The 19,667-nt window shown below is 35.9% G+C and overlaps 1 protein-coding gene across 6 annotated transcripts in view; it reads left to right on the forward strand.

Annotated features, from left to right (window-relative positions):
• Positions 1-19,667, forward strand: part of LOC143467033 (uncharacterized) — a 76,775-nt gene that overhangs the window by 18,486 nt on the left and 38,622 nt on the right. For all 6 annotated transcript variants that reach the window (XM_076965008.1, XM_076965009.1, XM_076965011.1 and 3 more), the window contains 5 exons: positions 4,142-4,260; positions 5,476-5,611; positions 14,316-14,407; positions 18,061-18,229; positions 18,352-18,512. In XM_076965008.1, the coding sequence (XP_076821123.1) occupies positions 4,142-4,260; positions 5,476-5,611; positions 14,316-14,407; positions 18,061-18,229; positions 18,352-18,512 (677 nt within the window). The remainder of the gene's footprint in view (positions 1-4,141; positions 4,261-5,475; positions 5,612-14,315; positions 14,408-18,060; positions 18,230-18,351; positions 18,513-19,667) is intronic.

Consider the following 19,667-nt stretch of genomic DNA (forward strand, 5'->3'; position numbering starts at 1 on the left):
TAGTACAAATTTGTTGACTTTACTATATCTTGGAATGTTTATTGTTCTTATAATTGTAAAAGAGTATAATGCGGGTTTCTGAGATTAGAATTTTGTTTTGAGGGTTCTAATTAGAAATTAGCAGTAGACACTCAAGTGGCCGCCCAATCATTCGTAAATCGCATGTGGCCCTTTGGCCAAAAAGGTTGGACACCCCTGGATTAGAAGGTTGCAAATTTTTTCTAGAAATTCCTTAACTACAGTTGAACAGTTTTTATAATTTTTAAAATTGAGAATCTGATTAATATCAGTTTTAATACTCTTCATTCTTACTTCAAACAAACACTAAAAATTACAAAAATACTATTATTTATATATATAAATAGGATTTTAAGAACCTGTTAGCAAACAAAGCGCATCACTCTACATTCCACAATGACTTAGAGGAATTCGTTCACATAGTGATTACGATCTATTTCTTCTCATTCATTGAACTTTCAAAACTGGATACTGAAGAACTCAATATTAAAGACTAGTACTAACACAGTACCAATATTAAAACTAATATACTAAAACTAATAAAATCACAACTTGGAAGACAATGGAAACAGCATCTTCCAATAGAGTGTTGAGTCCGGTTTAATATCAAAGTTGTCATTGAGAACTTGCACACGCGAATTTTATTGTCACCTAATCAACACTGCCAGTACATACTTTTGGTCTGTTTGCTTTACACAGTTGCAACAATAATAGCAGCTATCAGGTTAGCAGTTTTTTACAAAAATAAGCAATAACATTGCAGCTGACTTACTGTTTCTATTTTCTTGTTACCGGTACTTATCGTAGATAAACTCGAATGCCCACTGACCACCAATTAGAAGACAAAAACGTTCACTTGATAAAAATAGAAGCCGCACAAAACGTTCAAAAATAAAAAAATAGTAGCCGCGGTTTCTATTCAAGAAAATACGGTATGCTATGACTCATTAGACTCCTATCAACTTTAGGATAACTTCTGAAAAGTTTAATCAATGATTATGACAAGTAGCAAACAGTAAACGGTGTGAAACCATTTACTTGTAGCAAGTTTTAGTTTGTCAACCGTAAAAAAAGTCTAGAAAGTGAAATAATCAATTTAATTTATTACAAATACTGTGTTTAACAATTCTTGTTTTGAGTAACGTCAATAAATGCACAATTTGACTTTATTTAGTGGTAAATTTGTCTTTAACCAAAGTTAAACTCTATTTACTTCATTCAATCTATGTTAGCGGAAACCCAATTTAATAAAATTTTGTATGAAAACTTTAAAAGGCGATGAGCAACCGGAAAGAAATATTTTTAACTGATTTTTTATGGAACCTGTTTTTTTTTTGATAAGAAGCTTATGAAAAACCACCATGTGCATAAATTTTATAACTTTTTCCAAAATGTAAACAATCCAACAAACATGTATTGATCAGATAATTTCAATTTACCCAAACTTTTTTTATTTTCTTATTGCACATCACGCAAAAAAGGATACATAGATATACAGTATCATACGGGAAATATCCATCTATAACCATTCCGAAGCTTTTGCAAGGCACCACCTGCCAGGAAAGTTCGACCTACATTAACAAATTGGCCTATGTTGCACCAATTTTCTGCCATTCTATAGTGTCGCACCACTAAACACGGCAGCATGCTTGACACGTTCCCCTCTCTTCTTTTTATACTTTTTGTTTCGTTCCTATCCAGCTTCTTTTTCTAATAGATGCATTGCAGCAATACCTGTCGTTAATTAAATCTCTGTAAATGCAGACAAACTTGTTTGCAGATTGTGAATCTGAGCAGTTAAACCTAACAATTGTTTTGTGTTACTTACAGTATGTGTGGTTGGTAACAAGGCTAAGCGAAAGCCTTAACTACAAATTGAGAAGATGATTTAATGTAGGAAATATCATTCTTGACTTCTGCATGGCTTTCATATTTGCTGTTGTAAAAGCTGTATATATTACCTAGAAATGAGCATTGGGTGTGAAACTTCTTCAGCAGAAAAATTAGTTTACAAAGCAAACATGTCTTCGTTTTATTTATTGACACTTTGTAAAGGAAACAATTAATCACGCATAAAGTGCACAATCACAGTGACAGGTAAAACTTATACATGTTATGCTCAACTGCTCATGTAAAGTAAACAAAGAACAATAAATTGATTCATACTGTATGTGCAGAGCACTAGTTCAATAGTAACTGTGTCAAAAGCAGTAATGTAAAAGAAATGCAAGTGGCTCTTTATTTCGGTTTCGATTCGTTGTTGATTGCGATCATTTCAGCTCCAACTATTCGAAAAAAATTTATATTTTGCAAAGAATTTTTTCAGATTCAAAATGCTTGAATGCTCATCCCTTCGTACAGTAGTAGGAAACATCATAAACTTACTCAACTTCAGCTACTTTCTCATACAGTAGAAGAATTTTCTTTTCAGAAATCTTTTTTTTTTTTGTAAAAATGATTTTCATGCTTACACATGTTAGAGAAATAAATACAATGCTAGCCATAATATTATTAAGGTAACATTCATTATAGCGTTAAACACATACTGCAACTTGATTTTTACTATTACCTTTGGCTGCCAGCTTTATCATATGACAGACAAGATGACAATTTGCTTCCCAAAATTTTCATTTTTTTCTAAAAACCTAACCAAGTTTCCAGGAAATTAAAAATTCCAGGTGCTGCTATAGGCAACGGCTGCAATTAATTTGAAAAGCTGGTGCAAAGGAAAGAAACCGTTGTTATTAAAGATGCCATACATACTTAAAGTTTGTTTTAGTGCAATGCTAAAAAATGCCAGATTGCAGAATGAAGACATATGGCCAAATAATGTCACGAACTAATTATGACACAATTCTTAAAAGAATCTACATTTAACACTAGAACGGCCGATACGATCATTTTGACCGTTTTGCAATTTGAAGATGCTATATTTTTTTACAGAAACCACAAATTTTCCTAAATAATAAGCAGGAATGCTCATGCTGAATATCAAGCTGAAGTGTCAAGACTGACTTCAGAAATATTTTAGAGGGTTGTTTACCTCCAGCGACTGTTAACAGTCATTATGACCGCTATACAAAAACTATATCGTCTCTAAGCCTTTGTTGTACTCAAACATTGTCTTTTTTATTTTCCAACGAATTGATTTTACTTCTGATGTCATAAATTCATTTATCGAAAAGAAATGCACAACTCAGAAAGCAGTTATAACAACCTTTCCCAGTTATCACTTAGCACTGGAAAGAGACTGACTTAAGATTTTGGAAGAGACAAAGCAAACCCCCTGTTGCTGTTTTCTACAACTTTTTAGGATTGGCAAGCATCAATGCTCTTGTGCTCTATGAAAAGCAAACAGTTGACAAGGTTTCAAGATGAGATTTTATTTTCAAGCTTGATGCAGAACTACCCAAAGACTACATCCTTAAAAGATCAAGCAGAACGCTGCGATCACTAGTACTCACTCACAATCAAACTCTTGTGAAAACAACAAAGCCAAGAAGCATAAACAGTGTGAATTAACTGCACGCTACACAAAACCAAGAAACTTCATTTCAAATTTAACATAACCGTATGTGGCAAGTGTACCGCCACAAGCTTTCCGCATGTGTTAGATGTGCGACAACGCTAATTTGAAACTTTTTCTAATTTTGTGTCCAAGTCTTACCCATCCCTTCAAAAATTACTGTTTTTTTGTGGATAGATTGGTCAAGTGACATGACTTAAGTATTTGTTCAAAAATTAAGCTGTAAACACTCCATGCATTTACTGGCAAATACATGTTTTCGGAGAAGTGGTAAAAATGACCGCTGCTTGCCGTTGAGTACTGATTGCTACTCTTAACTTGTGTTAATGTTCAGCAACACTTAAAAAGATTGCCAAACCCTGTTGTAAACCTTTGCACAACAACGCATTATAGCAAACCTTTTGTGACTTTGCCACTAAAATAATATTTCTACTTAAACTTAGCAAATTTGCAAAATTTGTGATTGGGTTAGATATGTGGAAAGGTTAGGAGCCACTGAACTAGCTGTAGTAAGCTGTACTAATAGCTGGAATAACTGCACTCATTACACGTGTCTGATACAAATATTTTTGCTTATTTCTTCACTTTTTTATATAGATGACCCGAAGAATTATAATACTAAAGTACCTTCTTCATGTAAAGAGCTCATGTCAACTGGTTCGTCACAGTCAGGAGTATATAACATCAAACCCAATGGATTAACAAATGACATACAAGTAAGTATTGTTCTATTTCCCACCAGATAGGTTTGGAGTATGAATTCAAAACTTACGAAAAATCTAGCTTGATCTATCTTTTTATTGTTTATTCTGTTAATTTTCCTGCATGCCAATTTATATTTTGGAATGTTGCAGAATAAAAGTTCAGTAGTATTGAAACTGATTTATCAAAGCAAACTGGTGCAATAAGTATATATGTCTCAAGTTTGCATTTTTATTGCAATTTATAAGTATTTCAATGAAAATGCCATGGGTCCAGGGCATGCTAGCATGAAGAAATATTGCAACTAGTAATGGTGTAAGATATATGAAGTTTTGCATTTGCATGATGCGCATTTTATTTGCACTTGGTAATCGATTTACAACTATTCATACACAAGACAAAGCTGTATTGTTCTTGTTAAAAACTTTCCTCTGTGACTGCAAACACTGTGGTCACATCAAAAACCGGTTGCTCATGCTGAAATTTAGGTGTAGGCACCTGCTGTAAGCTTTAGGTTCAACCGATGACACTTTTGGGATCCAAATTTTTAACTCTTTTTTCCATTTGTTATAGTAGCGCTTCTCATATTTGGCCCATTTACTTAAACCACCAAGCTATAAAATGCCGCTTTAAAATGGGACAACCTACAACAATGGAGACAATAAATTGACAATGTGGGTAAAATTTGAAATTGAAGCCAGGCCAGTACATTTGATAGTATGTTATGATATTGCATGCTAGCCTACAAATCTTATTTTCCTTTGCCTACCTTCGGTTTGTTAATATGGCAGTCAATATTAATGGAAGTTGCATTGATATAAAAAATAAATTGGCAGTGTGACGTACAGATGTTGATGACAACCATCGAAAAATTGATGAATTGGGCAATTTACCGTTACACTGGAATCAGCTCTTTTCCGCCGATGCATAAGTCAATGTTTTATAATCTTTTACCTTTTTATAAACCTAATCTTTTGCCCTTAATCATAATAAAAATGATTTACTTGTATCAAAACAAAATTCCTTAAACTCCAAATGAAAAAGGTCTTTATATCAATTGCTTTTATTGATGGAACATGTTTTACTCAGAATAAAAAAATAATGAGGGTACTACTGCAAATTTGCAAGTTAGCAGTCAATGGCTGGAAAAAGCTAAAAATCGTATATTACATTACATGGTGTAGCATGAAATGAGACAAATACCAAATCTCTTCATGTTTATTATATAGGTTTATTGTGAACTGACCTCTGCTGGTGGTGGATGGACACTTATAGCTAGCGTTCATGAAAATAACATCAATGGAAAATGTACAGCTGGTGATCTATGGTCTAATGATCAAGGAATAACGCCAAATCAATTTTCAAGTGAGTTTTTGCATAAAATCGTACATGCAGTTTATTGGGAATTGAAATTTATAGAACTGGGATAACCTTTCTAATAGACCTACAATACAATAATAATTCGTATGCTATGGGACTCATGCCATTGCGATAAATATTGGCTAATGGTTGCTGACATCTAGAGCTGGGCAACCGCTCTTTTATAAAGAGGGTTGCTCTCGCTCATCAATGATAAAAAGGGCCACCCATGCTTTTGTTATTCTATACAAAAAGAGTTTCGCTTGTGTTCTCGTTATTTTGTACGAAAAGAGGGCACTCATTTTGTATCGCATACTCCCGCTCTTTTTAGAGCCAAGAGCCAAAATATTTTATTAAGCAGAAGTAGATACCACAACCATACAACATTTTTATTGATGTTGTTTAAAAGCTATTAACAAATTTTAAAATATCGTCAGAACTATTTTTGTGATACTTTTACTATCACCTGTTATTGTGACGTTTCAGTTCTCGAAGGCCAAAGGGTGAACAATTTATGCACTGTTAATCATCAAACATTTGAATTGGTTAAACTAAACATTACGAAGTTTATTTAGAAAAGTAGAAGTTACTTATGACGCGTGACAGTTGTGTCCATTCTTTGGACTTACTTAAAAAGTTTTGCAGGTTGATACTGGTAACTAGCTGGTCATATCACCATTGACCACATTAAACGGGAGAAGTGTGTTATTATGTCATACTTGGGGCATTTTCAGAAATATGCCTTATGTTAATCTTTCTGGTTTCTTTTATGATCTCATTTCACACTTTGGCTTTCTTGTCTCACTTTTGCTTGTCTGTCTCATGTTGCGTTTTTTGCTCTTGCGGCTGTTATCTCTTTAATATCTTGCGTTATCCCTCCCCTTGCCTAACATCTTGTCTTAAACAACTTCATTTTTATAATTGTGAAAACTTTTTTTTTAAAAAGTATATACAGTCGAAATCGGTTAATCACATACATCGGTTAATCGCATAGCATTGCATAATCCCAAACCATTCACTTGTGAAGAAAATTCAACGGTTAATCGCATAATGGTTAATCGCATAAATCGGTTAATTGAATAGAAATTCTTGATTGATTTGTAGACTTGTATCACTTAACCGCATATTTCCTTTGATGAAGTGTTAAGTGGCACGTAAATGATTTGAACAATAAAGTAAAACTTCACGAAAAAAGGCCTTCTCTACAGTGATTATGAACTACAAAACTACGTTTCATTTAAGGATTGTTACGGATTGTTACATCACAATAGAACAACAAGACTAATTTAAATTTAAAGGATTGTTACGTCGCAAAGTGCAAACCACTGCAGAAACATAGAATACCTGTATTGTAGCCTACGTATACGTTTTTTTTGTTTTTTTTTTCGTTTTTTCACGTGTCGAAATTGAAAAGAAGGAAGCTCACTTGTTGCGTCATAATGCAAGAATGGGTGCGCCGGTGTTTAAAAAAGAGAATAGCGGAGAAAATGTAGGAAATGCATACATCGGTTAATCGCATAAAAAAGCTTGGCAAATTGACTATGCGATTAACCGATTTCGACTGTAATTATAACTTCATTGGTCATTCAAATATGCTAAATGCATCTTAGCTTAATCTTGAATACTTTCTTTGAAAAGGATACAAACATGAAACACCATGGCTGCCAAGTGTTATATGATTTTTGTTTTTATTCTCATGACATAAGAAAAGCTAATAAAACTAACAACCATTATGATACTTTCATGACTATGAATATCAAACCATAAACAACCAGTTAACATCCATAAACCTTCATAAACCATATCCATAAACAACCCAGTAAATTCTATGTAACTGGAATCTTTGCAAACGAAACCAGATATAATTGGTATAATTGAAACTTTGCTCAACAGTGATTGCATTAGTCAAGCCATACAGATTGGTGGCTATAATGCTGTAATTAATAGCAGGATGGCACACAAAAGTGGCGGTATTGTTCTGTACATAAAGGGAAATATTTCTGAAATTTTAATGACTTATCGATATTGAAAGAAAAAATATTTGAATCTCTTTTCATAGACGTAATGGTCAATTAAAAACATTCACTTATGGAACTGTCTACAGGTCCCCAGTACAGGACAACTTTTCAAACATGAAATTTCTAGATATACTTATATTACAAAATGGAAACATTCATACTTCATATTGAGTCGCTTAAACCACAATTTACTGGAACATACTAACCCTAACACATTGCAGTTTCCTGAAGTCATGTTTGAACACTTCCTTTTTGCTTTAATGAATAAACCTGCGTGATTTACTGTATTTACATCTGCAGCAGTAATTGACCACATTTGGACTAACATAGTTACCGTTGAAATCAATAGTGAAATTGTTGTAGACTGCATTTCTGACCACTTACCAATTTTACAATGCGCTAAGTTGCTAACCTAGGCTCACCAAAATCAGTTTCCTACCAACAGCCTTCATTGAAAAGCAGTGAAGCCAAGATATAACAATTCATGAATAACCTATTAGATATGAACAGTCTTGATATATTTCTACACATGGATGTTAATAGTCCCTTTAGCTAATTTATTGATAACTTTTCTGAAAATTTTCAACAATGCTTCCCTGCAAAACCTGCCAAAAATCATATTAGAAGTACCAAGAAAGCAAAAGTATGGTTTACACCTGACTTGAAAGAAGTCAAAAGAAAAAAAGTGTTACCCCAAAGGAAGTTCTTAAGAAAGCCCAACCCACAAAATGAACTAAATTATCTTTCCAACAAAAAAAAAATTATGGACTATTACAAGGATATGTTTAACCACAATAAAAAACACATTAAAGAAACTTGGAAAATAACAAACAGTTTACTTGGAAAAGCAAAGAAGGAAAAGTTTTCTGTCTTTAAATTTAATGGTGAACTGGTAACACATCAATTGAAAAGTAAGTTATCTCAATTCTTATTTCTCATTTGTGGCAGATGGCTTGTTGAACAAGATCCCTCCTTCTCCCTCTACATTTCAGAGCCTTTTAGGTAAACCACTATATTAGTCTATTTGTTTAACCTTCTGACCCTAAGGAGGTGCAACAAATAATAAATAGCATTAAACCAAAGTCTAGTACAGGTATAGACAACATACTATGCAAAGTTCTACACCGAATGCCTGAAAAACCAATAACTTCTCTAGCACACATTTTTAATTTATCGTATGTAATTTATTTATTCCACCAGTAACCGGAGATCTTGCCCAGGATGGCGTTTCTTTAACGGTGGGTTTTCTTCCTCATCCACTGATGTACAGCATTGAAGTGATTTTCATTGAGCTGTTGCTTAAACACACCACCTGTTCGCCTGTTTCATTTTGCTTTTTTAACTTATTGGTAATAATTGCTAGTTGTTACCAAATAGTCATCAACAGTCATCAAATAGAGACGTAATCACATCAGAAACAATTTCATATCTATTTTTTAATCCGAATTGAGCCATCACTTGAATTGAATGATGAATTAGCAAGAAGGGAAAAAGAGAGCGGTTTAACCGAGCTTCAGTTTTTATATCGCTATACGAGCCAATCAGAGAAAGATATGTTACTTGCATCATGCTAAGTACAGATAGTATTTTACAATAATAATTAAAGTGTAACATATTCTATGTCACGGAGGTTCTTTACCACAAGTACTGTCTAACTTCATACACTCTAAAATGTGACGCTACTACACTCATATACTGTGTCAAATATGTTGGTTTAGGAATTCAATGTTTGAATGACATGATTAATTAAGGATAATACAACTAAATATTACATTACATCTGACTGGAGAACATGCAATCGGTTATTAAAATGCCAATTATATAACTTATTACAATTCACTATTACAATCGCTATATTATCTTGTGAACCAATCTGCTGACGAAGACTCTTATCGAAGCTGATTGGGATTTCCTTTGTCAAGTCCACTCCTGGGTTTCCCATTTGACGTCTTCAGATACTGCACCTCCTTATGTCCCTCTCTTACTTGTACCAAAGATGAGTGCTAACTTTTTGTGACACTAAGTGAAGTTGTTCTGGAAGTACAGCATACCGTAGAATGCCTCTACGAGACCAAAATAAATGCTCGGCTATGTGTAGTGACAACTGAAGAAAATGCAGAAATGAACGCTCATGTGAAGGCAAGACTGCAACAACTAATCAGAAAGTTGAGGAATGAATGGTTTGAAAAAAGTTCCAGTTTCAGCCTGCAATTTCCCAGAAGAAGGTTAAAGCTGATGATGCTGTTGCCACTTGCCAAAGTGTACAGCAGCACTGCACTTAAGCCAAAGTGGACGCATCTGTACATGCTACTGTTGCCAAAGAGGGGTTATAGTGACTTAAAGAAGAAAAGGCTGTAAGCGCCCCTTTGAGAGCCTCAAACAAATTCTGATGGTGGTCGTTCTATGCCCAACCAGTGTTTCATTTTCTCAGTATATGGATAGATTCCTGTTGATTAAACTATATGCCCTAAAAAGTTTATGCAGCTTTTTGAAAATTCACACTTGTCATTTAAGGTTATACAAGACTTAATGAAGATTGAAACAACTTTGAGTAGGATCGCGTCGTGTTGTGCTTGTGTTTCGCCGAAAACAAGGACGTCAGCCATTTGGAAGGTTGTGGAGAATATTAAACCATTGTCACTGAAAATACTTAGGAGTGGAGAAAATACCGAATGGCAGTCTATTAAAGCAGTATCTACTGACTGGAGTTATGAATATAGTGAATAATTTCGAATCCTTTTAAAAGAAATTTGCCAAAGCCCAAAGTTAGCATCTAGTTTCGTAAAAAACTTGACTCCTGAAACCTTTAATGACGTTTCATCTATGGTTAGCATCATGTGTCGTTCCCGACAAACGCATTTGTTCAGAGCAGTGTTATTGACGAAAATTCTTATATTGCCTTTGTTTTGGGAACTACTTACCGTTTGCAGAATTTTGCAAATTGTCTGTGTTTACCACAACAATTACATGTAACATTACGAGTAGAGCAGTATCTATGTTCATGTGAATTTATATTTTCACACAATAGGCATGATGCTGTTTCTTTTGCCACCAGGAGCACGCTGTGCTTGTTTGGTGACTGCCAATGCTTGGAACTAACTGCTTCCACCTCGTAAGGAGAGCTTACTTCCTGCAGGGTTAATTGTTGGCGCTTGACCGAGTCTGTAGTTGTAACCAGACTGACTGTTTTTTCAACTTAAGTTCTAGATCCATTTGTAGCTGTTTGGACAGCAACTTATTATCACTGATGCTCACCGCTATTTGGTCACGTATCAATTTGTCATGCATTCACCAAAATAGCAGTTATCCGCTAAATTGTATAAAGATGGTGGAAACTCGTCAACCGTTCATATAACTGTTGTTTGAATTCAACTAGGTGTCATGACCTCAAAACTCAAACCTGAAATTCAAGTAACTTAGGCTTTATTAAAACAGAACAAAACAAACATAAAACAAAATATAATCAGTTAAGAACTACTCATACTACTGATACTAGCTTTAACAATTTCTTCTTTTAACTTGGCAAAAGCATTTGACGCCTTAGCGTTCAAAGGGAAATTGGTAGCCTTAAAAAGGGGGCCAGCTTTTGCGGAAAAATTCTTGATCCATTTGAAATAGTATGCAAACATGCCACAAATTCTTTTAAATACCTGAGGGGATTTCGGTGGAGGTATGTCAAGTAGCGGGCGGAGTCTTTCGGGGTCTGGCTTCACCTGATTGTGGGATATCTGGTACCCAAGCAGGTTTATGGTTTGCTGATGCATTTTCGACTTCTCTTCAGTGATAGTTAATCCGTTAAGCTTCGCGGCATTTAGTAAAGCTTCTAAATTTTGATTGTGTTCTTCAATCGTCGCGCCAGTAACTGTTATGTCATCCAAATATGCAAATACCTTTTTTAGCTTATGGCGTCGGATGAAATCGTCAATCACTCTTTGAAAACCGCCACACCAAAGTGAAGTCTTTTGTATTGATACAGGTGGCCCAAAGCTTCAAATTCAGTGAATGAGCGTTCCTCCGCTCGAATCGGTATCTGGTGGTAAGCCGACCGTAGATCGAGTGAGCTATAGTATTTGTCCTTTCCAACTTTGTTGACAATGTCCTCGATGCGTGGAAGCGGGTAAACACCGAGCAAAGTGATGCGATTGACAGTTTACGAGTAGTCGACCACTAAACGACATTTTTCTCGGTTTTGCACCACTAGTAATTGAGCTGTCCAAGGTGATTTCGATGACTCAATGATGTCTTCGGAAAGTAATCTCTTAATTTCGATTTTTATGAAGGTGGAGTCTTCCCTCGAGTATGAACGAGGGCGAGAAGCGACAGGGTAGTAGTCCTTTTGCATAAATTCGAACAAGTTGGGTGGGTCAACATCGGCTGCCGCTACCGCGTAAACCTCTTCCGAAGCAACAGACACTACAAGGGGATTTTCAGCTCCACCAAATTCGAAAGTAACCGCCTCATGTCTTTGTAGAAACTTCTGCCCCAAGATAATATCGGCTCAAGAGTTATGCATTACGTCCATTTATAGCGGGCGATTGCGTAGGGCGTAGCTCTTCCAGTGTAGCAATGCAGTCTTCAACCGTCTGTAACCAATACTTGAAAACTTTAGGAGCATCGACGTATCCGGGCTAACCATGAGATCTTTCGGTCGAAGTAAGAGCTTGTCCAAGACCAGTTCGTCTTATCTTGTTTTTAATAAATTATCATAACTTCGAAACTCAAACACGAAATTCAAGGAACTTAGACTTTATTAAAAACAGAACAGCCCTAAAACAAAATATAATCAGTTAGGAACTATATAGTACTTATATGTACAAACTAGCAGCATTGAGCAGTCGACCCGCCGACACTGCGCTTTTAACCCAGTGACATTCTACAGATGAGACCAACACAATTAAGGTGGCGAAAAAATTAAGATGGTGTGATTATGCGCGAGGCAAACCGGCGTAAACAAAGGAATGTCATCACACTAGGCTCTTTCGTAGATGATGTTTTGCCGAGTGTCAAAACACGATTCAAAAGTGGTTTTAACGTTGTTGTATACTTTTTTCTGATCTGACGTCAATTCAAGTGAGGTAAAAATGGCTTTGCCTCTGTGTAAATATATGACCATGTTTACCTGGTTCACATCTTGGCTAAGACCGGAGGCTACAAAGTACCTTTCAAAACTTCAGATCCATTTTTTTTCATAAGGTTTGTTGCAGTTGAAGTTTAAGAATTTGTGGTTTTGACACGACAAAGACTGATATGACAGACTGAAGCACTCGTTGACAAATTGCAGTTCTGTCACTGTGTAGTGTTTTGACGGTACTATGCCGAATTCACTAATTTGCATACATAAAATGAATGAAGCATTGTGAAAATAGAAATCAAAGAAACACGATATGAGGTCTTTTCAAAAAGTATCTAACCTTTTGGCAAAAAGCACACAACATAATGAATTTCACAAATTTGATTTTAAAATATCCTTTAAATATTCCCCTTGGAGTTCCACACACTTTTCCCAGTGCTTCTTCCACTTCTGGAATCATCTCTTGAATTGCTCCTCCGGAATGCTCCATGCTTCCTCCGTGAATTTTTCTATAATGTTTTCTCCTGACTGAAATCATGTCCCTTTTAGAGTCGTCTTAAACTGGAAGAAAAGCCAGAAATCACACGGTGCCAAGTCTGGAGAGTAAGGAACGTGGTGAACGATTGGCATGCCTTCTTTTTTTCCAGAAAATATTGGATCACATGGACTGAATGGGCGAGTGCATTTTCACAGTGAAGCCGAAAATTCTTTGCTGCCCTCATCTCTGGCCGCTTTCTTCGCACAGCTTCACGAAGGCAACATAGAACTTCCAAATAGTACTCTTCATTGGCCTTTTGGTGCATACTCATGATGCAAAATGCCCCAGGAATAAAAAAAAACAGGTCATCACTTTCCCATTGCTGCGAACTTGTGCTTTTTTGGGCCTTGGAGATTTCACAGGCTTCCATTGTGAAACTTGAATTCTAGGTCGTAACCATAAATCGATGTTTCATCGTTAGTGATGATAGTCTTCATAAATTCTGGGTCATGGTTTGCACAATACAGCATGGGGCACTTGGGCAATTTCCTTCCTGACTTCTTACTGTTGCTCTGTCATCAGCTTGAGAACGAAGTTCTTCGACACCTTCAGCAGGTGTAAATCCTCGATTAAGATGGAATGAACTGAATCTGTTCTTATTCCTTAATTTGCAACGATTTCTCGTACTGTTAAACGACGATCTTCCTGTAATAATTAGTGAACCTTCTCAATCACTTCCTCGTTTCAGCGTGTGGATGGCATCCCTGACCGTGGCTTGTTCTCCACTGGCATTCAACCATCTTTGAAGCGATTAAACCATTCCTTTATCTCAGTTGGGCTTAAGGCCTCATTTCTAAAATCCTGCTGAATATTTCAAATTGTTTCAGTTTGACTATCACCAAGCTTTAGGAAAAAGTTGATCCAATGCCTCTGTTCGATGAGTTCTGTCATTGAAATGAGATTTTGCATAAAAAAATTGCCGAGCACAGACTATATCTGTATTTAATGCTTAACACGGAGAGCGACATGGCTTAATGGCTTGTAGCGATTCAAGCAGGTGACTTTTGGCGTGAAGAGAAAATGTCACATACATTTTAACTAAATAAAATAAAAAATAAATAACTAAATAAAAACTGTCTACAGGGAAAACAAATTGGGAAAACTTTGAAACATTTGGACATGTCGAAGGATCTACAAGTAGTGATTACAAAAGTGCTGCTTATTTTTCATTGAGGGTAGGTAAATTTTTTTATTATAAGTATTTTTATTATTAATGTTATACTTTAACACTTTAAATCAGAAATGGCCAGTCAGTCGTTTGCTGTCTACATGTAGACGGACCCCAACTCGACCTTGAAGGCTTTCAGAAATATAAATTTTAGTTTTAGACTAGTTGAGCATCACAGTACAATAACCAAACTGTCACTGTGTTCAAGTATAGTTATATTTTTGATGTATTGCTCGGATATGTTGTCGTTGATAGCGAGTGTAACCAAGTAAGGTTAAAGTGAGGATTGCTTAGCAAGCTACATCTTGAATAGAGTTGTAGGTGGCATCATTATCGGCCGACGCTCGTCTTCAAAAGCTTTGTTGTCCACCTGCTCGCATGGTGTGCTCTATGGAGTGAAGTAAAGTCAGTCGTAAATGGGTTTTATTGATTCTGCAATCAAAGTTTGTCAACAGAAGAGTGATAAATTTCTTCGTTATTTGCATAGCAGAGTTGGTGGAGAGGTTGAATTACTGCAGTTGATTATGAGTGGAATTACACTGTAACAGTTCGTCAATGCAACCTGACAAAAAAAAACAAGAAATCCGTCTACGTGTAAGGTGTGAGGGCGAGTTAAAGAGGCTCTACTAGGCGGTAGATCTGTCCTGCGTTATTTTAAAACTGGAGCATAAATTCCTTGCCTGATGGCTCGATGTTTATGCTGATATGTTCTTCAATGGATGGGAAAATGTCTCATACACTGCCAATGTGTCAACCTGATTTCCAACAAGCTGTGTACTACTCCTATCAAGATGGATTGTGTTTAATTCTCCTTAAAACACTCATTTTCCCATCCAATGATGTTGGCTCAGTAGCCGACTGGTTCGAGCGCTGTTATCGCACACCGTTATCGATTGAATAATTTTTAAACTTAAGTATTTTTTTGACATAGCAAATAATAAAAAGTTGTGTTAGGGGTGCAATGCCGCAACATAAGAAACTGCGATATTTTTCAGTCCATTTCCTTTTTTGTATGAGCAAAGGAAAGTATTCTGTAATCCATCTACTCCAGTGATTGGCAAACTGTGAGCCTTCAAGAAAAATATGTTGGGGCGCACATTGTATCATGTAATCAAATAAATGTGGACTGTGTGATAGTTTCAGTGTTTTATTTTCTATTAGCCCGGCTAACTTGGAGCACTAGCAAGCCAATTCTTGATATTTTCTTCCATCTTAAATTAAGATGGAAAAACTATATCTTAATTATATCTATAATGGAAACCAATTTAGAAAACACAACTAGTAACCTCCCACTCACATAGCGTTAATTCTAATAACTAATCTTGCAAGTAGAATTGATTTCTTGGCTATAAAAATAGTAGAAGAGCGTTAACTTGATCTAGTAGATCTGGAACTGAAACAGAAGCTGGTATTTTCTTGAATAATTTTACCTAGACTTTAATGCCGTTTGATCCTGCCTGATTTTTGTAGGCCTAAATTTTCTCCTTGCTGTACTTGGCTTGACATTTTTGTATTACGTGGCACTGGATCTTTTAAGCATTCCTTCATATTCTCAAATGGCTTGACCATCAGTTGAAGTTGGTACTACTATGGGTGCTGGTTTTTCAGAACGGAATGAAAAATAAAGTGCTAACCATTATAACGTGACTAAACAACAATTCCACCAGCAAACAATGAGTGGGAAAAAGCAGCAAAGCCCAAAACCTTAAAATTTGAAAGAATAGTATAACTAAATGAAAAGGATAAATAATGGTTAGGATGGTCACTAAACCTAACTTACAATATTTACAAAGTTAAAAGCAAAAAAACTTTCAAAAAAAAACAAAAATAAACTTGCTTGTAAATGGCAAAGAAATCGAAGGAGTTTCCAATATTAAATATTTACAGAAAATATTTAAGATCAACATTTTAAGTGGCAAGATTAAGTTGAAGAGCTTTGCAAAAACCTGTGGTAATCCATATACAAATAACAAAATAATGATGATGTTATACCATGGTCTAGTTCAGGGGTGGCCTACAAGATCGACCGGTCAATCATTATTCCTTTAGGCCAGTGTTTTTTACTTACTGCTTACTGTTTTGTTAAAGGGTTAATTAAGTTAAGGTTAATAGTTATGATGCAATGCTAAATAATTTATTGTCGATAAAAATATTGATTTAACAGACAGAACAGCTAGGTAAATAGGTCAGTATGATAAAAGTACAGCACATAGTTTCAGAGTCAGTGTACCACAGTATCTGTGTCCATCTGTAGCACAGATACTTGGGAAAAGAGTAGATTGCTGACATTGAAAGCGAACTTAGCAACTTACTGCCAAAAATCATCCATACCTTTATTTTTTTGTGTACTTGCAAATATGCAGTTTAAGGCTTGGGTCGCAAAATGTTCATGGGTTGCAAATCTTGATAATTATCTGACCTAGTTGGGACAATATTTGTGTTTAAATGCAGTAATACCTTTGAAGTTGTAGTCTAGAATAGACGCTTGAGGTTTTGCAAATAATTATCAAGCGACTCTCGTAAGTTGTTGCTTACACAGTTTGAGCAAGTATCGGATAAATTCTGGTTTTGGGACTTGTGTATAGACATCTTTCAGAAGGTTTCTCAACTCAGCTTGTCTACTTCAGATATGTTACCTAATTTCCCGAGTTTGAAATTGAAAGACCCGTGCCACAACACCACCTTTCCTTTCATATTCAGATTGACGGTCAGATGCAAAATCTTGGTCACAAGTACTTGGCATCCATTACACAAGAAGTTGATTAAAATGCAGTGATAACAGCAAAATCTTGCATAAGTTTTAATTAGTATTTAATCAACTTTAATGTCACCTAAGACGAAGGCACAATTGCTTTCAAAAGCACCAACCAAAGTAATCAATACTTTGAATCAGCTCAATTGGTCAAAGACAAGTGAAAAAAGGGAATTACCATTGTATAACCGTTTGAAATGCATTGAACGTCCAACTGCGCCAATTGACACATAACACATATAAACACAATCCGTTCATATATTTATAGAGAAAATATCCTTGAAGTACAGCCTTGTGAGTGCCTTCAACAGTGAAGCAGGACGTTGGACATTATCCCAATCGTAGTGTGATTCACAATACTCAATTACACCTCAGACAATGCTGATTATCAAGTTGTTCCGTTTTCTAACGTTGTTATGATTCTGTAGACTGCAATCACACCTTCCATCACCTTCACAATGTGAAATTTTAAGTTGTGTTCGTCAATTGATGGGCTTGGTTGTTCTAGATAGATATATGCTGAATTCGCCGTTTTAATCGTAAAACCCCCAAGAGGCAGACAGATTGTAGGAAACAAATAATTGTCGAGAAGTTTCAGCAGAAAAAGGTGATGCCCTGCGGAAATACAAGAATTTTAATACATGAAATCTGTCAATTGATGGACTTGGTCGTCCTATTGTTGAATTGCTGTATATGAGAGGTTGTAGCAAACAATAAAAATACATCCAAAGATGCATCTACCAGACATTACACACAGGCAAGCACAGTAACTAAATTATGCGTTGTAAGATATCATAACCAATTTTAAATTCTGTAGACTTCTCTCAGTAGGAGGATAAACAGTATGATACTTAACCAACTAGTGTCTTCTATTTCAATTTGCTTAATATTGTTACTCTTGTACTCAGGGTCATAATTTAATGATTTGGCATGTTCCTAATGATGTAGAGATGCCTCAGTGGCAATCATCATCTTTTCTTCAGTACTACACCACAAATGGATTTTTGTCGTCTTATGGAGGCACTCTTCAAACACTGTTTTTGAAATATTTTCCTATGACAATGGTATTAGAGCAAGGTATTGACTGATTATCAATAATAGCGTATTTTAAAGCAGAGAATTTTGCAAAATCTTAATGACGCTTATATGAAGTTATGCTATTATTATTATTTTAAGCGCTTTATTTGAAATAATTTCAGATAATGAGAGGAATGGTCTACAAAGGATTGCTGAAAGTATTACCAGTGTAGCACCCAATCTTGTCAATCTTATACAAGATTTTTTTATGTACAGTTACGATGGAAGTGACAATTCTTATATTAATGATGGAGGTTCTGACATGTATGATAATGGAAACAAAGTATGTAACCAGTTAAAGCTAAAAGTCATACTGGAAATCTGGCCTCTGTATTTGTCTTTTAATATTTAGCTATATTAGTTTCACGCAATATTCATTTTGAAGCGAATAATTATAGCAATGTTGGAAATTTCCAAATCGAAATTGATTGAGACTTGTAAGTATGCGAATAACAGATTATGATATTACTGTGAATCCGAGGGACAGAAAAAGAGAAGCATAGAATATACGTGTGAAGTCAGGTGTGTGAAGCAGGCCTGAAAAGATGCAAAATGCTTGCAATCAATCATCCAACAAAGCTCTGATGGCCAGCGTGAGGGAGTAAACCCTATGGTCTTAAACTTGTCGCTCTCCACTTCTAATTGCTCAGAATGGAACTTCTCACCGTGCTACACATGATCGCGGTGTTACTGAAAGCTGGCACTATCATGTCTAAATCATTGGTCACCTCCCACGCTTAGCGCCAACTGCAGCTCCGCACCCGGAAGCAATACCATAGAGGTTTAGGGCTACTTTACATGAGGTCGACTGTCTTTATGCAAGAGGTCAACTTGGTTGTTATTGTTGTGCAAGATGTTAACTCTGCCTTTGCCGTTGTTCGAGATGATGTTTGCTTAGATGGCACGAGATTGGTGTGACAAGATGATGTAGGCATTGTTGCCTATATAGCAGGCAGTGTACGCTCTGTCTGGATACTGACTGGTATGGCATCAAAATCTTTATTCTCAGACTATCTTTACTTAAATTGCTCGAATTTGGACCTGTTTACGAGGTCTACTGGACAGAAGAAAGCTTTATTCATACCCTACTCATGAGCATTGCTATGAAAGTACAATGGTATCGATCACAGGTCACATTACTACAAGCCAGGTACTCTAACCGCACTGTCTCAGAGTCAACACTAGCTTTGCTTAACACAGCCGTTTGTATTGCTCCATATTAAACACCTCCAAAGTTTCAACATGTAACTACGCCTAACATAGACTAGATCAGGGCTTCCCAAACTGGGGGTCGCGACCCCCCAAGGGGTCGCGTAACGATCTTCAGGGGTCGCACAGCGTATACCAATTTTACACGAAGTACAAAATACAATCAAAACAAAATATCGTTCCAGCCTAATCAACATTGAAACCGCCTTGAGACCAGCATTAACAGATA

This window comes from Clavelina lepadiformis, chromosome 1 (assembly GCF_947623445.1).
Source record: "Clavelina lepadiformis chromosome 1, kaClaLepa1.1, whole genome shotgun sequence".
In the NCBI taxonomy this organism is placed as follows: Eukaryota; Metazoa; Chordata; class Ascidiacea; order Aplousobranchia; family Clavelinidae; genus Clavelina; species Clavelina lepadiformis.